This window comes from Homarus americanus, unplaced genomic scaffold (genome assembly GCF_018991925.1).
Source record: "Homarus americanus isolate GMGI-L3 unplaced genomic scaffold, GMGI_Hamer_2.0 scaffold48357, whole genome shotgun sequence".
Lineage (NCBI taxonomy): Eukaryota > Metazoa > Arthropoda > Malacostraca > Decapoda > Nephropidae > Homarus > Homarus americanus.
This window is the reverse complement of record NW_024738983.1, coordinates 315,919-340,002: the sequence shown is the minus strand read 5'-3', so window position 1 is coordinate 340,002 and position 24,084 is coordinate 315,919. Positions and strand designations below refer to the sequence as shown.

Here is a 24,084-nt window from a genome sequence, read left to right as displayed (position 1 = left end):
TCCTCCTCCTACTCCTGCTATTCCTCCTCCTACTTCTGCTGCTACTCCTCCTTCTTCTGCTAGTTTTGCTCTTCCTTCTACTCCCCCTCTCATTATCTTGTTCCTCTTGTTCTTATTGTTCATTTTCCTTTCTCCTTTTCTCCTCCTATGTCACTCGGTACTCTTGCGGTATGAAGGTTAACGAGAGAACGAGGAGGTCTATATTAAGTTCTCTCGGTGTTATCTCTCGCTTGATATAGAACAAATAAGGAGAACAGAAAAGAACAATGTTTTTATGTTAAGGTCTCCAGATCTTACGAAAATAAATATACAATCCATTTTTATTCCTCAGCTTAAAATATTATTACCTTGCGACATTGTATTTAGATTGCAATATATTATGCAACTGAAGATATTATTAATTTTGCAACATTGTTTTTAAGGTTGCAATGATGTTGATATTATCTTGTGTGGTTATTCACTTCTCTCGCTTTCCGGAATTTCAAGAGAATCGTGGGTTAAATCGTACCCTGAAGTGAAGTTGTAACTACCCTTATAAACTACTACTTTTATAAACTACCTCGTTTAAGATGCGATACAAGGATAGATAAAATGGCAGCAAAATTCTCTCTTGAGACTGTGCCTTAGCTAGATTCGGTTCTCTTGTTCTTAGTTTCAGATTAGGGTTTGTAGTGAGGTAATCCAGGGAAGAGATTAGGGTTTGTAGTGAGGTAATCCAGGGAAGAGATTAGGGTTTGTAGTGAGGTAATCCAGGGAAGAGATTAGGGTTTGTAGTGAGGTAATCCAGGGAAGAGATTAGGGTTTGTAGTGAGGTAATCCAGGGAAGAGATGAGGGTTTGTAGTGAGGTAATCCAGGGAAGAGATTAGGGTTTGTAGTGAGGTAATCCAGGGAAGAGATTAGGGTTTGTAGTGAGGTAATCCAGGGAAGAAATTAGGGTTTGTAGTGAGGTAATCCAGCTCTTGCCTTAATGAAGTATATTAATATGCAAGCATGAGGTGGAGGCTGGAGGGGGAGACGTGTTCAAAAGGTCCCCATCTTGTCGACAGCTGTTGGACTACAGGCGTGACGACAGGTGTGTGACTCCAGGCTTGTTGACAGATGTGACTCCGGGCGTGACGACAGGTGTGTATCTTCAGGCCTGTTGATAGATGTGACTTTTGACTTGTTGACAGATGTGACTTATGGCTTGTTGACAGATGTGACTCTTGGCTTGTTAACAGATGTTGGCAGGTGTGTCACTATGCTTAAAACAGATATTTTGACTCCTGGACATGTGTGTGACTCACTCGAGCTGTACCAAGACCAGACTAATCTCAGGGTTCTCGGCAAGACACAGTGAACAAGACTGTCAAAGTTACCTCATGAGATGTCAGTTCTGTTACACTGATGTCTGTAGTTACTGAATAAATTGTGGTAATTTTGGTGAATATAAGTAAGAATTGTTTTACTGATTCTATCATGTCTGAATGAATGATAGTGGTTTGGGTAATTAGATACAATATATGCAATTTTTTTTTTAATCAATTTGTAATTATCTGAAGACAGCTGCAATTTGGTAGGGAGGTGCGAAGACGGGTGATTCATCTAATTCAATGGAAGTTTAAGACAGTTAATGTGTTTTAGTGAATTAAAAAGAAATAACTGAACGTGTAGTGTTATTTTTCAGTAAATGATAAATTGTTTGAATATTTAATGCAATACTGGCATCAGGAGTCGCTAATTACTTTCTAACCTAACCTAACCTAACCTATCCTATCATTTGTGCTCAAGACTAGGCTAATGACTTACCTTCATGTTCATATACAAGAAACAAGTCACTCTACCTGTATTATAGGTCCACAGTAAATTATAAATGACCTTAATAATTACCTCCAGTACACGCAACATGAAGCAGTGATTAAATATAGATTCAGTTGTATTTATATTTCAGCCAACACACCGCCCTCGCCTCCTTACATCACCGGTAACCTTGCTTCTCAACTATCGATAAGTCATTTGAATAATTAGATACAATACTTGTCATTTGTAACTAGACAGACGCGTGGGCCACGTTCTTAGGTAAGACTTAATTGGTGTTTCAGATTTAGTTATTTGATTAATTATGTACGTTAAGTACATTATAAACCAAATATTATGATTATTAGTTTTATTATTATTATTATTATTATTATTATTTTATTTTTTATTTATTATTAATATTATTATTATTATTATTATTATCATTATTATTATTATTTTTATTTATTATTATCATTATTAGTATTATTATTATTATTATTATTATTATTTTTATTTTTATTATTATATAAAACACTGTAAATAAAACAACTATATTAATCTACCTGCGATATCGGTCCTTGACAAATAATTTGAATGATTAAATGTAATACTTGCAACCTGAGCCAATAATTATTATGTGTTTAAAACTCTTGATTATGTTGGCTGAGGCAACACAGTCGTGGCCGTCCATTAAACAACAACTCCGGCTCCTCAGTCCCTCCTCTTCATATTACTACTTATTAAGAAGCCAGTCTACCTACGCCGCTATCATCTCTCAAACAAATAATTCGAATAATTGGATGGAGTGCGTGTAACATGAGCCAATAATTACAACATTCCGCTAATTACCAGACTCTGGGAGCCTTAAAGTGATTGGCTGAAATCAGTGCGGTGTACAAAACCTCATGGAAGTTACCCTTACCTACCATGCTTCACTCCTACCTCACAACACGACGGCCGGCCAACCTGTGCCCTCATTATAAAACGCTGATTGGATATTACAGGTGTAATAAAGTGGCGTTCCTCAGTAGGCTACCAAGTGACGTCATTTAAGTGTTATCAGTGGTTATTAATTTCACGATGAAGTTGGGTTTGTGTGTGTGGGGGGTTCATTAGGCTCTTGATGAGGGGGGGGGTGTGGGGTATCAGTCTGTTTGTTTTTCTCGAGTTGTGTTTATCCGTATGTTTGTCTTGTTTTTCTATTGTTTCATTCCCGTATTGTATCTCTCTCTCTCTCTCTCTCTCTCTCTCTCTCTCTTCTGGTATGCACAGGTCACAGGCCAAGGTCACACACACACACACACACACACACACACACACACACACACACACACACACACACACACACACACACACACACACACACACACACACACACACACACACACTGTGCTGAGGAGGTCAGTAGCATAAGATGGATTTGCTGTGTCACTGGTGCTCACGGTGTGATGGTCCGTGACATTACCCTCCTCCTCCTCTTCCTCCTCCTCTTCCTCCTCCTCCTCCTCCTCTTCCGCCTCCTCCTTCTTCTTCTCTTCCTCCTCCTCCTGGGACATGTTCTCCTCTCTCCATCAGCTTGGGTTATGCCCTGACCTAACCAAACCTAATCTAACCTAACCTAACCTAACAGAAACCAGCAAATTTTAGATTCCCAGACGAGGCGAGACATTATACAATCAAAGAATAAATGAACAGCTTAAGAGGAAATTGATTTGAAACGTAAATTACTCGATTATCCGGACCAAACAGTGTTACCAGAACAGGGTATAGGGTGTTCCTGTAGCTCTGAGTTAGGCCGGAGTGATTGGCAACATTGTCTGATAAGGTCAACAGGTTCCTGATTCACAAGGAAATAGTTTACGCTAGAATTTACCTTCAGCAGTTTGTACTAAAGGATCGTATCTAGTCGAAGGTAGAGAGACTTTAGGGGTAAATCTAATAGTATTTTGTGATTTATTTTATTTTATTTATTGGAAATGTTTAAACGTGTGAATATTTGAGAGTGTGTGTGTATGTCTCTATCAATCTGTGTATGTCTGTCTGTCTGTCTGTCTTTCTGTCTGTCTGTCCGTCTGTCTGTCTGTCTGTCTGTCTGTCTGTCTGTCTGTTTGTCTGTCTGTCTGTCTGTCTGTCTGTCTCGTGTGCATGATGAACAAGAAATTACAGAAACATGAGAGAGAGAAAGATGAGAAAGAGGAAGAGGATGAGGTGAATGAGAGAGGAGGAGGAGGGACGATGGTGAGACAGGAGAAGGAGAAGGAGGGAGAGAGGATGATGAGAAAGGAGGAATGATGATACACTATATGAGAGAGATACAGAGGACATGATGGTAAATGGCAGCTATAGAGAATAAGGAAGAGGCCGTCTCATTAGTTATCACGAGGACAGGTGTGTGTGTGTGTGTGTGTGTGTGTGTGTGTGTGTGTGTGCGTGTGCCAAATGCATCGGTAATGTAATTTGTATCATGCAAGGTTGTCCAAGTTATAACAACACCTAGTTATTAATCTACAACACCCACCAGGTTATAACAACACAACTACACCTCTCAATCATTATGTTATTAGTCTGATCACCTGAATTAAGACACAATAAACGGGAGGGAAATCTTTGGTCATTACCTGCGTCTCTTTGTACTTAATTACCCTCATAAACCAATACATACCTGGTGCGGGTCATTAATTAGAGGCAGGTGGGTGGTTTATGCGACACCTGCAGTAGAGAACACCTGTGGAATAACCCAGAATTATGTTAGATGCAGTGATACGATCTATCTGCGGTGCCTGATGGTCGTATATACTTCCAAGGGGATTAAGGGAATATTGTGTGCATGTAGGAGACACAGGGAATACCTCAACGCGAAGGGAATATCTGGCTGAGAGTTGTCTTAAGAAAGTCAATATATATTGTTTTTAGATATACTCGAGGATTTTTTTTTTAATATTGTTACATCTTAGAAATGATAAATTCACCGAGTTTTTTTAGTTTTTAGTTCGTGTTTTTCTTTTTAAATCAACTATAAATGATATTATTCATTGTTATAAAAGAAGTTTGAAGTGATACAGCGTTTATACACTTACAATACACATTAATAACACTTAAGATAACACTATTACATCAAATCAGACTTTAAAAATTTATATACAAAGGTAAAAAATTATCATTGAAGGTTATTAAATTCTCTGTCGCATCCCAACAGAGACCAGAAAGCCATAACTTTGACCATTAATGACACAACATATGAAACCTCTCAGGGATCTAATTGTGATATGCCCACTCAACTAAGTTTGGGTAAAATCCCTCGCTACATGTTCGAGTTATCGTGTTCACTATGACCCAACACAAGGGCGGACCCAACCACAAACTGATGAAGTCAACCACAAACTGATGACGTCAACCACAAACTGATGCCGTCAACCACAAACTGATGACGTCAACCACAAACTAATGACGTCAACCACAAACTGATGACGTCAACCACAAACTGATGACGTCAACCACAAACTGATAACGTCAACCACAAACTAATGACGTCAACCACAAACTGATGACGTCAACCACAAACTGATGCCGTCAACCACAAACTGATGACGTCAACCACAAACTAATGACGTCAACCACAAACTGATGACGTCAACCACAAACTGATGACGTCAACCACAAACTGATGACGTCTTTTTGTAAGTTTGTCCAGTGTCCACCCACCTGCTGTCACTGTCCACCTCCCCCTTACTCCACCACAACCACCATTACCTCTACTCCTTATATCCCCCTTACCTCTTATCTCTCATCCCCCCACCCTTTATCCCTCACACCTCACCCCTTCCCCCTTCACCACCCGTTCCCTTTTACTCCTTCTCATAACCTTTACTCCTCCCCTTTATCTCTCTTCTCTTTCCCCCTTCACCCTCCTTTCCATTTCCCCTCACCCTCCTTCCCCTTTCCCCTCACCCTCCTTCCCCTCACCCCTCCCTCCCTTCACCCCCTTACCCTTCTGACGGCAAAACCCAAAAGCAAATTAATATCCGTTCTTGGACCTATTGAAGTACTATTAAGTAATAACACGACAGAACCCAAGCAGGTCAGGCGGTGATATCATCCCTGTATTGCTGACCCACCTTGTACTACTAACCCACCCTGTACTGCTGACCCACCCTATGCAAGTATTATACAGGTCATCGTATTTTTATTAGCATCTGTTGTGTGTACAGGTGTTGTGACGTAATGGACTCATGTCGAGGGTACAGATGCAGTTACAGGTGTCGTGTGTATAAGTGCTGTTAATTAATAAACATGTATGTACAGGTGGTATTACTCACTAAACATGTATACAGGTGACAATTCTTTATAAACATGTGTGTGTGTGTGTGTGTGTGTGTGTGTGTGTGTGTGTGTGTGTGTGTGTGTGTGTGTGTGTGTACAGACCTAATAAACATTGTGGTATTTACAGGTGCAGCGGCTGATCTACTGAGAGGAGTGGACGTGCCGCTGTACGCCTTCGCTGGGGGACAAGCCACACTCAGCTGTTCCTATGACCTGAGCTCCACCCGCCTCTACTCCCTCAAATGGTATCACAACGGCACTGAGTTTTACCGCTATGTCCCTACTGAGAGAGACCAGGCCATTAACATTAAACCCAGCCACAAGTTCTTCGTCACCGTGAGTGTTATTTTGGCCTTTGTTATTGCTATTGGTGTTATTTATTGTAATCCTTCGTGATATAGATTGTTCTTTAGTTGTTCTTTATTCTATTGTTGTTTTCTGCTGTTCTCTGTTGTTCTCACTCCTTCCCTCACTCGTGTATAACCTCTCACTCCTTCCCTCACTCGTGTATAACCTCTCACTCCTTCCCTCACTCGTGTATAACCTCTCACTCCTTCCCTCACTCGTGTATAACCTCTCACTCCTTCCCTCACTCGTGTATAACCTCTCACTCAATCCCTCACCGACCTATCTCTCCATTAGCTCTAATCCCTCCACCACCTCTTACCTCCAACCCACCCACCCTTTATTCCCCTCGGACCTACTCCCCCCTCCCTCCCTCCCTCACTCACTCCCTCACCCCCTCCCTCCCTCACTCACCCTAATCCCACAATCACGTCGTTCAAATCACTCACCGGCCACTGTTGATTTTCTGGACCGATTCACTGAAATCAAAGCCTCGGGTCACCAGGTTCTCTATATACCTGTGTGTACCTGGCGGGGCAGTATAGTGGTATTCTGTCGAACTGTATTGATTACCTGTTACCTGTAGAGTTGATTTGTGTTTAATTAGATACCTCCGTTATTACATACTCGTATATGTGTGTGTGTGTGTGTGGGTGTGTGTGTGTGGGTGTGTGTGTGTGTGTGTGATATACAAGTCATGATGATAAGCTTTGTGTTCAACTGTAGTGTCGATTGGAGTATGAACAGGACCAGTGTCTTATACGAGAAACCTTCATGATTACCATATTTTAAAAAGTGAAATGAACTGGAACTTAAAAAAATAAAGTAAGAATAATCTGATTTTTAGATTCCTGTTTCTCGAGAAAAAAAAATTACCCTGTTTATCGAAGAGCCTGTCTGCATGTACAGTAGTTCCTCGTCATTAACATATTTATTCTTGCATAATTACCTCCATACATACAGGTAAATATACACAGATGGGATTATGCGTAAGACCTAATACGCATTTACGCATACGGTGTTAGATGTGTGTGTCTGTCTGACCGATCTTATAATTACGTTGGGTCGGGATGCTTACATCACACGCCACCTGGAGCCTCCTATAGTGCCCGAGGCGGCCGACCCTTTCAAGTACGTCGACCATGAAATCTCTTGACGGAGGCCAGGAACCTAACCTACCCCTCAAGTAGCCTGTCTCTAAGTCTCATATAATGGCGAGGGTGAGACACACAGGAAAGGGAGGAAGGAAGGGAGGGGAGAGGATAGGAGGGGAAAGGGAGATGGGAAGGGAGGTAAGGGGGGTGGGAATGTAAGGGAGATGAGGAGGGGATGGGGACATGAGAAGGACGGGAGAGGGAGAGAAGGAAAGGAGAGAGAGAGAGAGAGAAAGGTAGGTGTTAGATCACGTTTATATAATTCACATTAACCAAATTAACATAATCAACAAATATTAACATAACTGCTCAACAACGTAACTAATATAACACACTGGGACCGTTATGCTAAAGTTTATTAACATGATAAGATAATTAAGTGATAAGCAGATAACATGACCAAGTTAAAAGGGAACATGATAACTGAGGCTAAAGATAACAAGGACATAACGTAACGAGAGAGATAATTAGATGTGAAGTGTCATAAACCTTTAAATTATTTGATGAGTGTTCGTGTGTTATGGTGGATTATGCGTACATACATACATACATACATACATACATACATACATACATACATACATACATACATACATACAGTACATACATACATACAGTACATACATGTTCTCTCACACACACACACACACACACACACACACACACACACTCTCTCTCTCTCTCTCTCTCTCTCTCTCAGGGGACGACGGTGGAATCTTCAAGAGAGAAAAATAAGACGATAAAACAGCGAGGGACACAGAAATGCCTTGAAGGAAGAGGAAGGGAAGGATGAGTGGTGACGGGTCCGTAACACTAGTGGCTGGATCAGGTGGCCACTTTGCATGATATTTGCATCTTCAAGTTCACAGCCTGTCAAAGTGAATCTCTATTAAGTGGATAAAGCAAAGCAAGCGCACATAATACATATACATACATTCATATATACATACATATACATACATACATACATACATACATACATACATACATACATACATACATACATACAATTTGAATTATAGATGTAAATAAAAACTCAATTTAAATTATAGATGTAAATAAAATTATTAATTTTAATTATAGATGTAAAATTTAAGATATAACAATGAGATAGAGTAAATAGAGATATGAAAAAATCTTAGTGGTTATATGAACGAATAAATTAGACTGGTACTATAATCTATATTGCCGATATAATAAGTATAATTAGTAATAGTTATAGTGTATTATTGGTACTTTTATTTTATGTTTTTATTAATATTTTATTATTATTTTCTTTGGTACAGAAGCTTTTAATAGTTATTGTGTGTTCATAGGAATTTGGATGGGATTAATTTTCACGGCGACTTGTCACGACTAAATGGGAATAAATTCGATGCGATAAATAATAATAGTTGTTGCTTTTGTTGTTATTATTGATATTCTTTTATTATTATTCGTGCGTCAGGAGGAGGATGGATGGATGGATGAATGGATGGATGGATGGAGGATAGTCGAAATAGGAAGAGGAGGAAAGGGTGGGTGATCGGAGGAGGAAGATGAGGAAGAATTTTGGAATGAGTAAGAGAATGAAGAGGAGGAGAAGGAAGATGAAAGGGTGGGTGGACGAAGGAGGAAGAGGAGGAAGAATAAGATAAGGAGGAGGAGAAGGAAGATGAGGTTACGTAATCGAAAAATGAAGGAAAAAAGACTTGGAGTTGAAGGACGACATAGAGGAGGAAGAAGAGGAGGAGGAGGAGGAAGAGGAGGAGGAGGAAGAGGAGGAGGAGGAAGAGGAGGAGGAGGAAGAATAGTAGAAGCTAATTAGGACGGTGCCACAGGGTGAGGGGAAGGAGTGGGTAGGGGGGGGGAGGTGCAGTGGAGTAAAAGGGTTTATATGTATGTATGTATGTATGTATGTATGTATGTATGTATGTAAACACACGTAGAGAATGACGAAATAAGCGGCTTGTTTACATGTGTGGTAGATGTGTAAATACTATCAGCAACACCCGAGCGTTTTGTTTTGTTTACGTCGTTGATATTTACAAACAACTATACTGTAAATTGTAAATCATTAAGTGGATGACTCATTTACACGAATATTAACTCAGATATTTATATTTTTTTGCATCTTTTTTGTTTGTTTGTACGAGGTTTATTTTGATTTTCAAGAATTTACACACAAAGTCCTTCATTGTTTTCATGTTTCATTCACCAAACTTCTTCACTTCCTTCGCCAATCATCCTCACTTCCTTCACCAATCATCCTCACTTCCTTCACCAATCTTCCTCACTTCCTTCACCAATCATCCTCACTTCCTTCACCAATCTTCCTCCACTTCCTTCAATCATCCTCACTTCCTTCACCAATCATCCTCACTTCCTTCACCAATCTTCTACTTCGATCACGAGCTCTATTTACGAAGGCAGATGTGCCGTGGTGTTGCTCGAGACGACTACTTTAAAATAGAAAGAAATGAGAGAGAGAAAGAGAGAGAGAGAGAGAGAGAGAGAGAGAGAGAGAGAGAGAGAGAGAGAGGACGCGATGAGGAAATTAATGAGGGGATGCAATACGAAGAGGCGAACTTAATTGCCTTCCGATTATCAGCTGTCAGAAGAAATTCGAACCGCCTTCATCAGAGTGACTTTGTATTATTTTTGGCCATCAGTCATATTATTGGTGGTTGTCCAGTGTGTGTGGGGAGGACAAAAGTGCTTTTAAGTGTTGAGCATTGGCGTTAAGTGTTGAGCATTAAGTGTTAAGTGTTGAGTATTAAGTGGTATACGTCACCTTCACCTCTGACACAGTTCTCATTTTTTTTCTTTTTACACACAACTCACACGAGAGAACTTACAGCAGACGAAGGTGTTTCCAGGCCCTAAAGCTATTTGATCCATCCATCCATCCACCCATCCATCCATCCACCCATCCATCCACCCATCCATCCACCCATCCACCCACCCATCCACCCACCCATCCATCCATCCATCCATCCACCCATCCATCCATCCATCCACCCAATTCCACCCATCCATCCAGCATCCATCCATCCATCCATCCATCCATAATTTTTTTCTCTCTCTCAGGTCTTCGCTTCAGCACTAGACAACCATCGGTGAAAATTGAGAAGTACGAGGCAATAAAGTGTTAAGCCACGGGGGGTGTTAGAGACGGGGTTAACATTTACTGCCCCCGATCGATCACCCAGTTGAGGAATGAGGCCCTGGGACCCTCATGATGGATCTCGAGTATAATTATTTTTACTCTATAAGACCATTTTGGAATTTTGTCCATAATGCCCTTAAGAGTTTGTAGGTTAATTGTGATATTTTAATAATAAGAGGAGGATGCTTCTGGTTAAGGCAGCCTGTCACTTGTTTTAACTGATGAATAAACACCAGACCATTAACGTTATCCTAACCTAACTTAACACACACACACACACACACACACACACACACACACACACACACACACACACACACACTATAACTGATTTCCTACAACAATAATAATGACTGGTCGTTACTCATGCTACTGTTGGTCTATCAAATGAAATGGTTCGTTTAACATCTCCATAGTTCGTGTACACCTTTTTTTAATTACCAAAATATGCCCTTAAAAATATTTATTATATGTAGGACCATTTTTTTTTCGTTATCAAAATAGCGGATTTAATTGGAGAAAAACAAGGTTGTTCTAACGAGGTTATTGTTCAGGTGAGCTCTGGATATCGTTCACTTCTCGACTCCTCTTAAGGAATTAATTTGACTCGTGTGTGTGTGTGTGTGTGTGTGTGTGTGTGTGTGTGTGTGTGTGTGTGTGTGTGTAATAATAATAATAATAATAATAATAGTATTAATAATAATAATAATAATAATAATAATAATAATAATAATAAACGGTTTATTAATAGAGTTGCAGCCGGGGGCTGAAAATATACAAACTTACATGTGATTTAGACATAATGATATACGTTGACTACATTTACAGGGCTGTACAGTACATAAATCAGGAGTTGTTTATTATTTTAACAATAGATGGGATGGTGCTCTTATATCTATCAGTGCGGGCTCTTATGGGCTGAGTTTTGTTGTAGTGGCGGACTGCGCGAGGTGTGTGTGTGTGTGTGTGTGTGTTTCTTTATATTAAAACACTGAGGTAATACAACTTGAATCATTAACTTATTTAACGTAGGTGTGTTATTCTTCACGAAAGCCTCTGACAGTACATCTGATTTACGGTAGAATTATTCATGTACTTGAAGGGGATGTTGTGTGGTGATGCTCGGTTGAAGGAAGTACCGCGACAGTTTATCTTATTTACCAAGACGTGTCAGACTCACCGGATATCGGGAAGCTTTTTCTACACCTGTTGGGATTAAAAGCCTTCACCAACCTTAACAAATGGTGACTGACACGCGCCTATGATGGTCAGTGAGTCAGTGTAATAATAGGCTCGGGTTTTAGTGCAGTGGGAGATATAGTAACTAGTTGTGGTGATGAGAACGGGGACAAGTGTATACGAAATGGCTTTATGTGATTGATATAATATGTGTTTTTTGTTACCCATGTGAAGGAATAACCCTGTGTGTGTGTGTGTGTGTGTGTGTGTGTGTGTGTGTGTTCACTCTCGTCTCCTCGGTAGGCGTGCAGACGAATACAGTCATTCACACAGTGTAGGATTAAGTCGAGTTAACAATGGGATTAAAACCAGACCATCAGCCTGGATGGTCTCGCTCCGGCTCCAAGCCACATAGGTGGGACTGTGAAGCGAACATAGTTATAGTTGAGTGATTAAAGTGAGGCGGGATCTTATGAACCTCCAATACCTGCCACCCACCCATCCATCCATCCACCCATCCATCCATCCATCCATCCATCCATCCAACCCATCTTCCTACCCTCGCAGTCACTTACCCAATCACTATATCCGCCCACCATTCCACCCTCCCACCCACCACCCACCCATCCATCCAACCCACCTATCTAGTCGCACTCAGAGCTACTTTACCTTACACTGTCTCTATTGTTAGGTTAGGTAAAGGGCTTCTCTGCCTTATACCGCTCCTCTGTTGTTATATCATATCGTACCCTCAAGCCTTTAAACTATCTTGCTCTAGACTTACCAAACACAATATTTCAGGAGTGAGGGAAAGTTGGTAGATTGTGTTGTGGCTGGTGGCTGTGTTTAACCTGAAGGCTTTCTACCGATCGACCTACCGACCAACCACCTTTGTACCCGGCCTTAAATAATTCGGGGGATTTTTTAATGAGCTTCGGCTTTCAGGATGGCTGATAACGGTTCACAATTCTCCCTTCCGTTTGACATTTGCTGTTACCTGTAAAGTGACAAAGACTCATTGATGCTGTTTAGAAATGTGATATTCTAAGACCTTTGTCGATTTGTTTCTCTGCCCTTACTTAGACACTTTATATAATAGTAATAAACATCTGCCCTTACTTAGATACTTTATATAATAGTAATAAACATCTGCCCTTACTTAAATGATTTTGAAAACAGTAAATAGCTGTCGTTTCTTTGATAGTTCTTTGAGGAGTTAGTGTACAGTGACCTCAGGCAGGGTCAGAGGGTGTTCGTGTCGGACAGCTGGTCTATTTTAACGACCCTAATCGGATTCAGGTGCAGATTGGGAAGTGACTAACGACCGTGATGAATAAGCTGACTTATCTTGATCTAACGTGGCCTTGACCTGACTTTACCTTGAACCTAACTTGGCCTTAACCTGACTTTACCTTGAACCTAACGTGACCCTGACCTAGCATTCATCCCATAGTATATATGTTAACCTAACCCAACCCAAACCAACCTAATTTATTTTAAAATCCTAACCTAACCTAACCCAACCCAGTCCACATATAGATCCGAATCTGACACCAATCCTGGAATTAGGTGACGTTAAGTTTCTTAACGAGACCTTGACGCCTCCTTGTGAGAAGTTGATTAATAGTTTAGTTATGTTGACATGTATAATAGGGTAGTTATATTGACATGTATGATAGGGTAGTTATGTTGACATGTATAATAGGGTAGTTATATTGACAAGTATGATAGGGTAGTTATGTTGACAAGCATGATAGAGTAGTTATGTTGACATGTATGATAGGGTAGTTATGTTGACAACTATTGCAAGGTGTTTATATACAAGTAAAATTGATATTTATATAGGTAAGTGTATTGTTTCTTTATATAGACACGTAAAATAGAGTGCTATACCGATAACAGTATGTTTATTTAGGTAATGAAATGTTTATAGAGAGAAGTTTGAACAAGTAGAGATGATGTTAGCAGGTAAACGGATGCTAAATTAAGTTGAAAGAAAGTTACAGAGCTAAGATAAGTTTTCACCACAAGGTTGCCACAACAAAGCATAAGGAGCCATAACTCTGAGCATTGTTGCCAGATAGATATGATTCCCGAACTTGACTGAGATCTTGTTATGATACATCAACATAGGAAATTTAGTTAAAATCCAAAGGTATTTGTTGAAGTTATCACGTGGACAATTCCCTGATGGACGGACGTATGGGTGGAGAAACGGGAGGCAAGAGAAAGAGGGATAAGGTTAGCTGCATTGAGAGAGGCTGGGAGACGTAGGCGAGTGGGTGGGTGTTTGTTTTTTTGGTAGGTGGGGTGGGTGGGTGGGTGGGTAGGTGGGTGGGCTGGGGTGGTGCGCTAAGTCTGGTGATGACAGGCTTGTAGGTGGTAACAACGACCCCACAATACGGAGGAAATCGCCGAAAGGAAAGAAAAAAAAAGAAAAAAAATACTACGTCATATCCCTTCTCTTGTCTGTGAGAATATTTAAAGGACTGATAAATTTGGAGTGTGGGAGGGCGTAGCGTGGAGGGGGAAGAGTGTGTGGGAGGTGATGGAGTGTTGAAGAGCATAGAGTGGAGTGTGGGAGAGTAGAGTGTTAGCTTGTGTGGGGTTTGGTTGTGCTTGGTTAGCTTGGGCTCAGTTTGATTGGTTAAGGGTTGGTTGAGTTAGTTTAGATCAGGTTTAGTTGGTGTGGACTAAATTGGGTTGTATTTGGTGGTTAAGTTAGGTTAGGTTAGATTAGGTCAGGTTAGGTTAGGTTAGGCCAGAAGAAGGTTAGGTTAGGTTCAGTTGCGTCTCTTGCGGCTGACGTTGAAGAATGGTGTGTGTTAGGTGGTGGAAATAGGAGAGAGAGAGAGAGAGAGAGAGAGAGAACAATAATAACAAAATATCAGGGAGTTGGCACACACACACACACACACACACACACACACACACACACACACACACTATGATCTCACCCAACTTTAATATATGTCACTAATAAATCAAGGTGAGGTAACGTTTGTACCAGGGATTTGGGTGGGCAGTGGACAACCAAATATTATACTCCCACACATTATTCCACCCTCGTTTGTGTCACGCTGCTTACATTGTTCAGGAATTTCACACACACACACACACACACACACACACCTGGTTCGTTTCCTCGTTGCTACCTCTACCTCCTCGTCGCTGCCTCTACCTCTTGGCCTCCTCAGCCTTCACTACCTTCACCACCTCAGACTCGACCTCTCCCCTCCCCTCCCTAGTCCAGTGTTACCAGTTGTCGATGATGCAAATACTGGGGTGGCTGATCGATGCTCGCTTTGGTAATTTCGACTCTCACGTGATTGCAAGAAGTTGGGGGATCGGGATTTCAGATTTAGTTTGTTATTTTGTTATTTTACTGATTTTGGATTTGTGATTATATATTTTTTACTTCGTTGGATTTTATTCGATTGTGTCATGTTAAGAATTTAGGATTTTAGTGATTTTTATGTATTTTTTCATTGGATTTTTATTTGTAATTACTGATTGTTTTTTTTCCACTGAGTTTCTTCTCGTAGCCTAACCTAACCTAACCTAACCTTGATTTTTACTCTCATTTTGTAGGTGATGCGATTCAGTATCTGTTAGTTCTGGACACATTTGGGATTCACCCTTAATAGTCTCCAGTCTAGTTATAGCTAATCTACTCGGTGGTGGGTTTGGGTAGGGGGGGGGGGGCTGGTCTCTATGGGTACGTATCTTAATGGTATCTAGTCGTAATGGACACGTATCTTAATGGTATCTAGTAATGGACACGTATCTTAATGGTATCTAGTCGTAAGACGTGAAAAAAAAAACGCTGAGGATAATGTCCAGGTAATCCGTTTTTTTTTATGGGAATTTATGATCATAATGTTGGCAATAGTTGTTTCCTCTCTATACAAAACCAGACGTATACCTTAAGGCCTAAAATACCCACACTAACGATGATCATTCTCCTGCCCCCTGTTACGACTGACTTTAATAGACCTGTAGCCAACCATCTTCTCTATACCCGATGCCTGCCTCTAGGACCAGTCTCTATATCTAAGACCTATCTAGGACCAGTCTCTATATATCTAGGGCCAGTCTTTATCTATCTAGGACCAGTCTCTATATATCTAGGGCCAGTCTTTATCTATCTAGGGCCAGTCTCTATCTATCCAGGGGCCTTGTCTTGGTGTTTATGGAGAAAATTTTTTGTTTAGGGCCCATCTTCTGGTTCCTCTGCTGGTCCCATTCACTTGTACCAAAAAAGGGGGAAAAAAAAGTATGAAATTCGCTTATTTGTAGAGAAAATATGAAGATGGTTGGTGTAAAAAATATTATCTGTAAAATTGTGAAATAATGACCACGATTATACATGTAAAAATGGCCGCTGTAATAATGTAAAAATGGCCGCTGTAATAATGTAAAAATGTCCGCTGTAATAATGTAAAAATGGCCGCTGTAATAATGTAAAAATGGCCGCTGTAATAATGTAAAAATGGCCGCTGTAATAAGGTGAAAAATGACCGCTGTAATAATGTAAAAATGTCCCCGGTAATAATGCAAAAATGGTCGTTGTTATAATGTAAAAATGTCCCCGGTAATAATGCAAATATGGTCGTTGTTATAATGTAAAAAATGTCCGCTGTAAAAACTTGTAAAAACGGTGTCTATAAAAATTATTCACCTGTAAGAACGATTTTACTCATATTAACCAAAACATAATATAATTTACAAGAATATTCATTAAATATATATATACCGGCTATACAATGATGATAATGCTATACCCAGTACGTAAATAATATTGTGTTTTATAGTGTTTCTGAAGCTTCTTATAACCTTTATTTTTTTCATACCAGCAGAGACCATATCGATGGCTTGAGTTATGTTCTTGTCGGAGCTCTTGCGATTCTTCCTCTTCGTGTCGTATCGTATCGTAGCGTCGCGGTTTCCCATCCCCTCCCCTCCCCATCCCCCGTCGCCTCCCTCCCCTCCCCTCCTCCTCCTCCTCCTCCTCCTCCTCCCAGAACGGTCCACCAGAGAGAGACTGTAAAACTACGCAAACCCAACACGTGACGCGGCCGAGAATGGGAGAGGAAAAAAAAAATTCATCTGAAGGAATTCGTTTTTCTATCGCAAAGTGTATAGCGGCGGCGGCGGTGGGACGTTTGGGTATCCTCCTCTTCCTCCTGGTAATTTGAGGCAATTCCCAGTGTAGTGTTTGGTTATGGGGAGGAATTTATAGCGTGTGTGGGTGTGTGTGGTGAGGGGTGTGTGTGGGTGTGGTGTGTGTGTGTGTGTGTGTGGGGGAGGGTGGGTGGGTGGTGGGAGGAATTATTGAAGGTGCTGCTGTTCTACACTTGTTTGTCTTTCTTTCTTTCTTTCTTTCTTTCTTTCTTTCTTTCGTTCTTTCTTTGACTTGAAAAATACTGCCTAAGGAAACTGTGTGTGTGAAGGCAAATATAATAATGAGATATCAAGAACCTTTTATACCATTATATTGACCCTGGAAATAATTGCATCAAGATTGTAATGGATTTTTTTTTTTATGTAGATCGGATTTTTTTTTTAAGTTTGTCGAACAGAAATTTAATAAAAAAAAAGTCGATCTTGTGTAATTGGTGTTGCTTTTGTGAGTAAGATTTTGTTTTTCTCTTGTATTTTATGTGGTCTTGAGGTCTTTTGTGTTTTCCCGGAATTTTATCTAAAAAGTATTAATCTCGTTAATTTTTTAAGCTTTGGATCATCTTCTAAGCTTTGGTGCATCTTCTAAGCTTTGTGGGTACAAGGCTGAAGCTTTTTTTTATTAAGTCCTTTGTTGTATAAACGTTGTTGTTAATAAGCACTTAAGAGTATTTCCCTTTAAAGTAAATAAGTCAACATTATAAGCTCTTACGGTATTTTATGTTGTATAACCAAAAAATATTAAATGTCATCAACTCGTATTATAAACTGGAAGACATTTTGTATAACAGACCATTAAATAAAAATAGTAACTCAACTGCCCTCATCGTTATCTAAGGCATTTTGGGCGTTACAGAATATCGAAGGAGTAAAATCTGGGCCAGCTCTTTCGTCGTATAAACGTAGATTTTAAAACACGTCACGCCCACCCAGATTTCTTACCCAAATATTGACTTCATAAGCAAACTCAGTTCCTCTTGGTTCATCTTAAAATACACGGGTTAAACACCACTCAGGGGCCCAGGTTAACCAAGATTTTTTTTTTTGGGGGGGTAATTTTGATGTTGATTAAGAAATATTATCACTTGTCAGACTATTACACAGACGGACAAAGAGAAGTAGTGAAGACTCTGGTGGTGAATATTTCTGGCTGGATGGGTGATGGGGTGACCTTTATATCTCTCTCTCTCTCTCTTTTTCTTTCTCCATCTATCTATCTATCTATCTATTTAGTCATTCCTCAACGCTTAATATTCACCCCCAATAACTTATATACCGTGTGTGTGTGTGTGTGTGTGTGTGTGTGTGTGTGTGTGTGTGTGTGTATTAGTAATCACTGTATGTACGGGGTGATCTATAGTTAGTTGTCAGTGTGAGGATGTTTAGATGTGTGTTGCCATCTTTCCACCCTCCCAATGCCCCCTCCCTTCTTCCCCCCCTGCCTCTATCCCCCCCCACCTGCCTCTATCCCTCCTTCTTATCCCTCCCCTCCCATCCTCCTTCCTCCCATCCCTCCTCCCTCCATTCCCTCCCCTGCCCCCATACTTCCACCACCTCCCCAGGACCATCATGTTTTATGCACAGTCCGGTCATTAAGTTACTGAACATAACATCTATCCTGGCCAGTGACGCAGTTTTCATGGTGCCTCGCCAAGTACCTGTTATTTTATCTTATTAACTTTTCTTTTTTTCCAAATTGGCAGTGGGATCGTGTTTTTTCTTCACTTCTGTGATTTATGATGGTTGTTTTTATCATTAGTGATGTGTGTGTGTGTGTGTGTGTGTGTGTGTGTGTGTGTGAAGGTATTGTTGTCTTGTATACATAACATCGTAATGGTCATTGATGTTGTCGTTGGCGTTAAAAAATTTATATTCAGCTTTGTGTACAGTTTTTCGTGACGTCTTACCAAGAGTTATCTTATATTTGAAACGCATTATAACACACAGCAGGCGAGGTATACAGTGTTGGCGGAGGAGAGCCACACAGCCTAACACAACCTAGCACAACACGACATAACACGACACGACACGACACGACACAACACGACACGACACGACACGACACGACACGACACGACACAACACGACACGACACAACACGGCACAGTTTAGCATAACATAACACAACACAGCCTAGCACAACACAACACAGCCCAACACAGCTTCTTTGACCGACATACAGTACCATCATAGTGAAGTGTGTCGCTCCCATTACAGGTCACATCTCTCTGTCAGTATTAATGGTCATTATGGGGGGAGGGGGGATATGTATAAGTTCATAACAAGGTACAGTTCACACCGTCGGTCAGTGATTAGTGGAAGGTGTTCAAGGTAGTGTTCTCCTGTAGGTGGTGGTGGTATAGTGCTCACCTGTCACCATCACTACTATCATCATCGCTACCAATACCATCATCACCACCCACCATACCCTCACTATCACTACCACCACCACCATCACTATCACTACCACCGCCATCATCACCACCACCATACCCTCACTATCACTACCACCACCACTATCACCATCACTATCACTACCACCGCCATCGCACCACCACCTCACCATCACTTATTATCACGGGGGAAAAATCATTGGTGTAAGGGGGGGGGGGGTAGAAACTGGTGCTGATGGTCTGGGGAATTAATTGAACCATCAGGGAATATTTGAACACGGTAGGGTAGGAATGGGTATCACCTGTCGCTGTCTAAAGGGGACGCCATCGTGTGTAGGTTATGCAAGACATCTAATTAACAGATGGTTATAAATTATGACGTTAGGTTAGGTTAGGTTAGGTTAGGCTAGGCTAGGTTAGGTTAGCTTAGGCTAGGTTAGGTTAGGTTAGGTTAGGTTAGGTTAGGTTAGGTTAGGTTAGGTTAGGTTAGGTAATATCCCCCTGGAGAAGTAAGTTTCCGTTGTGGAATTGTTGTTTACTCTACAAGACAAACACGAGTCAGTCAAGCTATAATATATACACCTCACAGCTACTGATGGTTGGTCAGGACGAGGGAGTGAGCCTGACTGTGTTACTGAAATATAATATTCCATCCTCCGACCATTGTGTTATAGTAGTAATTATCTAAAATGGCTAAAAGGAAATGTTGTTAGAATACTATCAAATCTTATATGTTGCGGCCCCCTTTTTTTAATTTATTTTAGAGGTTGTGGGGTTTAAATTTCCTCTGACCTTTGACGAGGTAAGAAGTGACCCTGTCTGTCTGTCTGTCTGTCTGTCTGTCTGTCTGTCTGTCATCTTCCTTGGTTGAGAGCTCGGTGGTTGTAAGGGTGGGCAGAGATGGGCGGTTTGTTACCTTAAGGTTTACCCCAACAAGCATATCGTTCTTCAGGAGTCTTGGGCGTCATCAGCTCCCACGTGGCTGAGGTGCTCCTGCCCGCCCGCCCTCCCGTACATCTGGTCTGGACACGCTGGTCTTCCCCCTGATCGCCTGACTACCTGTTATAATTACTGTGTATCCCCCGAGAGCGAATAATATATTAAAGTATTTTTTTTTATTATGATTGATTTATTCATATTAATAGAGAAAAAAATCATTAATTGTTTATTTTGTGAATTTTTCTGAGAGTTAAAGTTGTTAATAAAGATGTGAAGGTCTTGGAGCCTCAGGGATAGATTAGTAAACCAACAAGAGTTCACTGGGAGACGGGTCAGAGCGGCCTGGCCATTACCTGGCCTGTGAACGTGGGTGTGTCGCTCGTTAACGCTAATAGCTCATTAGCACAACTATCCATCACCTAAGATGCAGTGGCTTTGCAGCACAAGGCAGAAATTAACCTAAATTTGCCTTTACAGTCCATTATGTGAGGCGTTAAAGTGACGTCAATAAACTCTTAGAGAAAGGAAGAGGTTGAGAGACACCCACCTCACCGCTGGGACAGGTGACGCAGAATAGTGTGTGAGTTAATTAGATACCTGAAAATATGCACAGGGAATAAATATTAAACTCTGTAGGTCACTATGGTAACTGTGTGTGTGTGTGTGTGTGTGTGTGTGTGTGTGTGTGTGTGTGTGTGTGTGTGTGTGTGTGTGTGTGTGTGTGTGTGTGTGTGGGTAATTACTGTCTGCTTCATAACTTTAATTCCCCCTTTCTGCTCAATCTCTTCTACTCACTCAAGCCTTTCCTAGCATTTTGTTCCTCGATTTTGAGCTCTCTTTACCTCGTCCCGCTCCATCCACCCACACGAGAGAGAGAGAAAGAGACACAGAGAGAGAGAGAAAGAGACACAGAGAGAGAGGAATAGAAACCAACTAGCGGATGTAATATAGATACCTAGAAATATCTGCCACCTGGGGACACTGTGAAGGTGGCGGAGGAAATGATAACTTTATTACTGAGAGAAACGTTTGTGGTCAGAGTCCGTGTGTGGGAGTGTGGTAGGGCTGTGTGGGAGTGTGGTAGAGTTGTGGTAGGGCTGTGTGGGAGTGTGGTAGAGTTGTGGTAGGGCTGTGTGGGAGTGTGGTAAGAATTGTGGTAGAAGTGTGAGAGATTTTGGTAGAGATGAATGATGAACTGTGTGAAGTATTACCAGTAGTTTCACATCACCAGTTACGATGATATATGAACCAGTTACGTTCCTTCTTGAATCACCAGTTACGAAGAAATATACGAGTAAACCAGTTAATTTAGTCATTACTTCATCTCCAGCTAAGATGACACATATACCAGTTAATTTCGTTCGTGAATCACCAGTTAGTATGGAATTTTAACCCACGAAACTCAGAGAAACAAGACTCTTGATTATCAAAACACGGTCAAGTGAGTTAGTTAGTTTGGAACAGAAATAATAATGAAAATAAAGAGAAAAAATATAATGACGAATACGGGAGGTGAGGAGATTGATGATGAGAGGAACATAGGAGGAAACGGATAAAGGGGTGAGAGGGTAGTAGAAGAGAAGATAAGAAGGTGAATTACAAAGATAAGGGAACAAGAGAAGTCAAGAGGATTGTGGAATTAGGGTAAATACGTATGATAAAAAAATGTATGAAGGATGGATGATGTTAAGGGAAGAAGGACTGGAGGGTTTGTGGAATTGTAATAGGGAGAAAGAGCAGAGATAAACAGGGAAAGAAGAGAGAGAGAGGGGGAGGAAGAAGAGAGAGAGGGAAAGAGAAGAGAGAGAGAGAAGAAGAGAGAGTGGAAAAAGCGAGAGAGGGGGAAAGATAAGAGAGAGGGAAAGGGAGAGAGAGGGAAAGAGGAGGGGGAGAGAAAAGAGAGAGAGAGAGAGGGAGAGAAAAGAGAGAGAGAGAGAGAGAGAGAGAGAGAGAGAGAGAGAGAGAGAGAGAGAGAGAGAGAGAGAGAAGAGTGAGAGTCATTGTATATATGAAGAGAGATTTAAATATCTTACTCAACACTCATGGGATTAAGTTATTGTACTCAAGAGATAAAGACATAGTACTCTAAAGGGAATTCTTACTCACTGGACTAATTCATTGTAATCATGGAGTTAGCATCGTACTCAGGAGATCAAGATATTTTACTGAATTCACTAATCATTGTACTCAAGGGGGTCAGCATCGTACTCAAGGGGGGTCAGCATCGTACTCAAGGGGGTCAACATCGTACTCAAGGAGGTCAGCATCGTACTCAAGGAGGTCAGCATCGTACTCAAGGTATAAGTGATTGTTTTAGATAATTTTTTTTTGTAGTTTTGTGAGGGAATTTTGTAACGTGATTGTGGTCGGAAAAATATTCAACCATTCTACTGCATTACCATAATCTTCGCGGCGGCACTGGTAAAAATGTTGAATGTGTACCAAGTCGAGGCCTGATAATGTCCCCCAATTGATGGTCAAAGTTTATGAATGTTCTTGATTAGAATTGTTGAAGGCTGACTGTTTTGGCCTGTTGGTGTGTGTACAGTACAGTCTCTCATAGTCGATAGGAATGATGATGATGATAAAGTAATTAGATAGATACTACTACTATTAGTGCATGTGTATATAAATGGAGCACATACATAATATACATACATAATATACATACAGCATACATAATATACATACAGCATACATAATATACATACACCTCCCTCCCCCCTATACGCTCATAGCAAAGTCTTGAGCGGACCTTTTCTTTTGGATCCGTTCTGAGCGTCGAGGGACTTGATCACTGGGAAGGGTATGGGACTCAACACATGCATAATATACATACAGCATACATAATATACATACTATTACTACTACTAAACCAACTACTACTACTATTACTTCTACTAAACCAACTTTTTTTAATCTTGTTTTTTTTTATACGTGGCCTCCAGCCTCCCTCAATAGCCACACCGCCGCCATCTTATTACTTTAATATTCACTATCCTAATACTTAAATAGCTACCCTAGCTGTGTTGAGTTAGCTGAGCCGCAGATCTATGCGGCATTCAGTAACTGTTGCCTCATAGTCAATATCTGCAACTGTTGTCGGCTTTGGGGCCGATGCTCTCGTTCCCCTGAGGCAGAGCAAAACCGACCGAAGGAGAGAGGACAGTCGACATCTCACCCAGGCTGTAACATAACTTTCTGGGCTGCTGCTTCTGTTCGGATAACACCTCCGCGAGTCTGGCGTAGAAGCATCTTGCACTTCGTCCCATCTCACCAGAGGTTGTGAACACTAGAGGAGTGAAGCTGCCTTGATCAACGTTTTGAATTCTCTCCCCATATGCCCTTATCTTGTCGTTCTCGTTCCTCCTGTGTGCAGCATCGAGAGCTTGGTTACGGTGACATGCGGCCATGGGATCAAAAATCCTGATGTCGAAGAAAGCTCGCTGTCCCCGCGTCCAGAATCCTCGAGCACTGACGTCCACACGGGCTTCGTTAGATGTGTTTGAAGTCCTGTGTTGGAAGATCTCGCCATCCAATGGCGTGATCGCCATCATAGGAAGAGCCACACACGCATTGGGAGGGCAAACCTTCTACTGGCTGACCGTACCTTAGAGCAATGGCATCTGTAAATTCTTGTTTATT

General features: G+C 41.1%; 1 protein-coding gene across 1 annotated transcript in view; it reads left to right on the top strand.

The window, feature by feature from the left end:
• The window catches only part of LOC121874401, a 247,819-nt gene that overhangs the window by 8,193 nt on the left and 215,542 nt on the right, over nucleotides 1–24,084 (top strand). Inside the window, exon 2 of the mRNA XM_042378536.1 lies at nucleotides 6,228–6,436. Within this exon, the coding sequence (XP_042234470.1) occupies nucleotides 6,228–6,436 (209 nt within the window). The remainder of the gene's footprint in view (nucleotides 1–6,227; nucleotides 6,437–24,084) is intronic.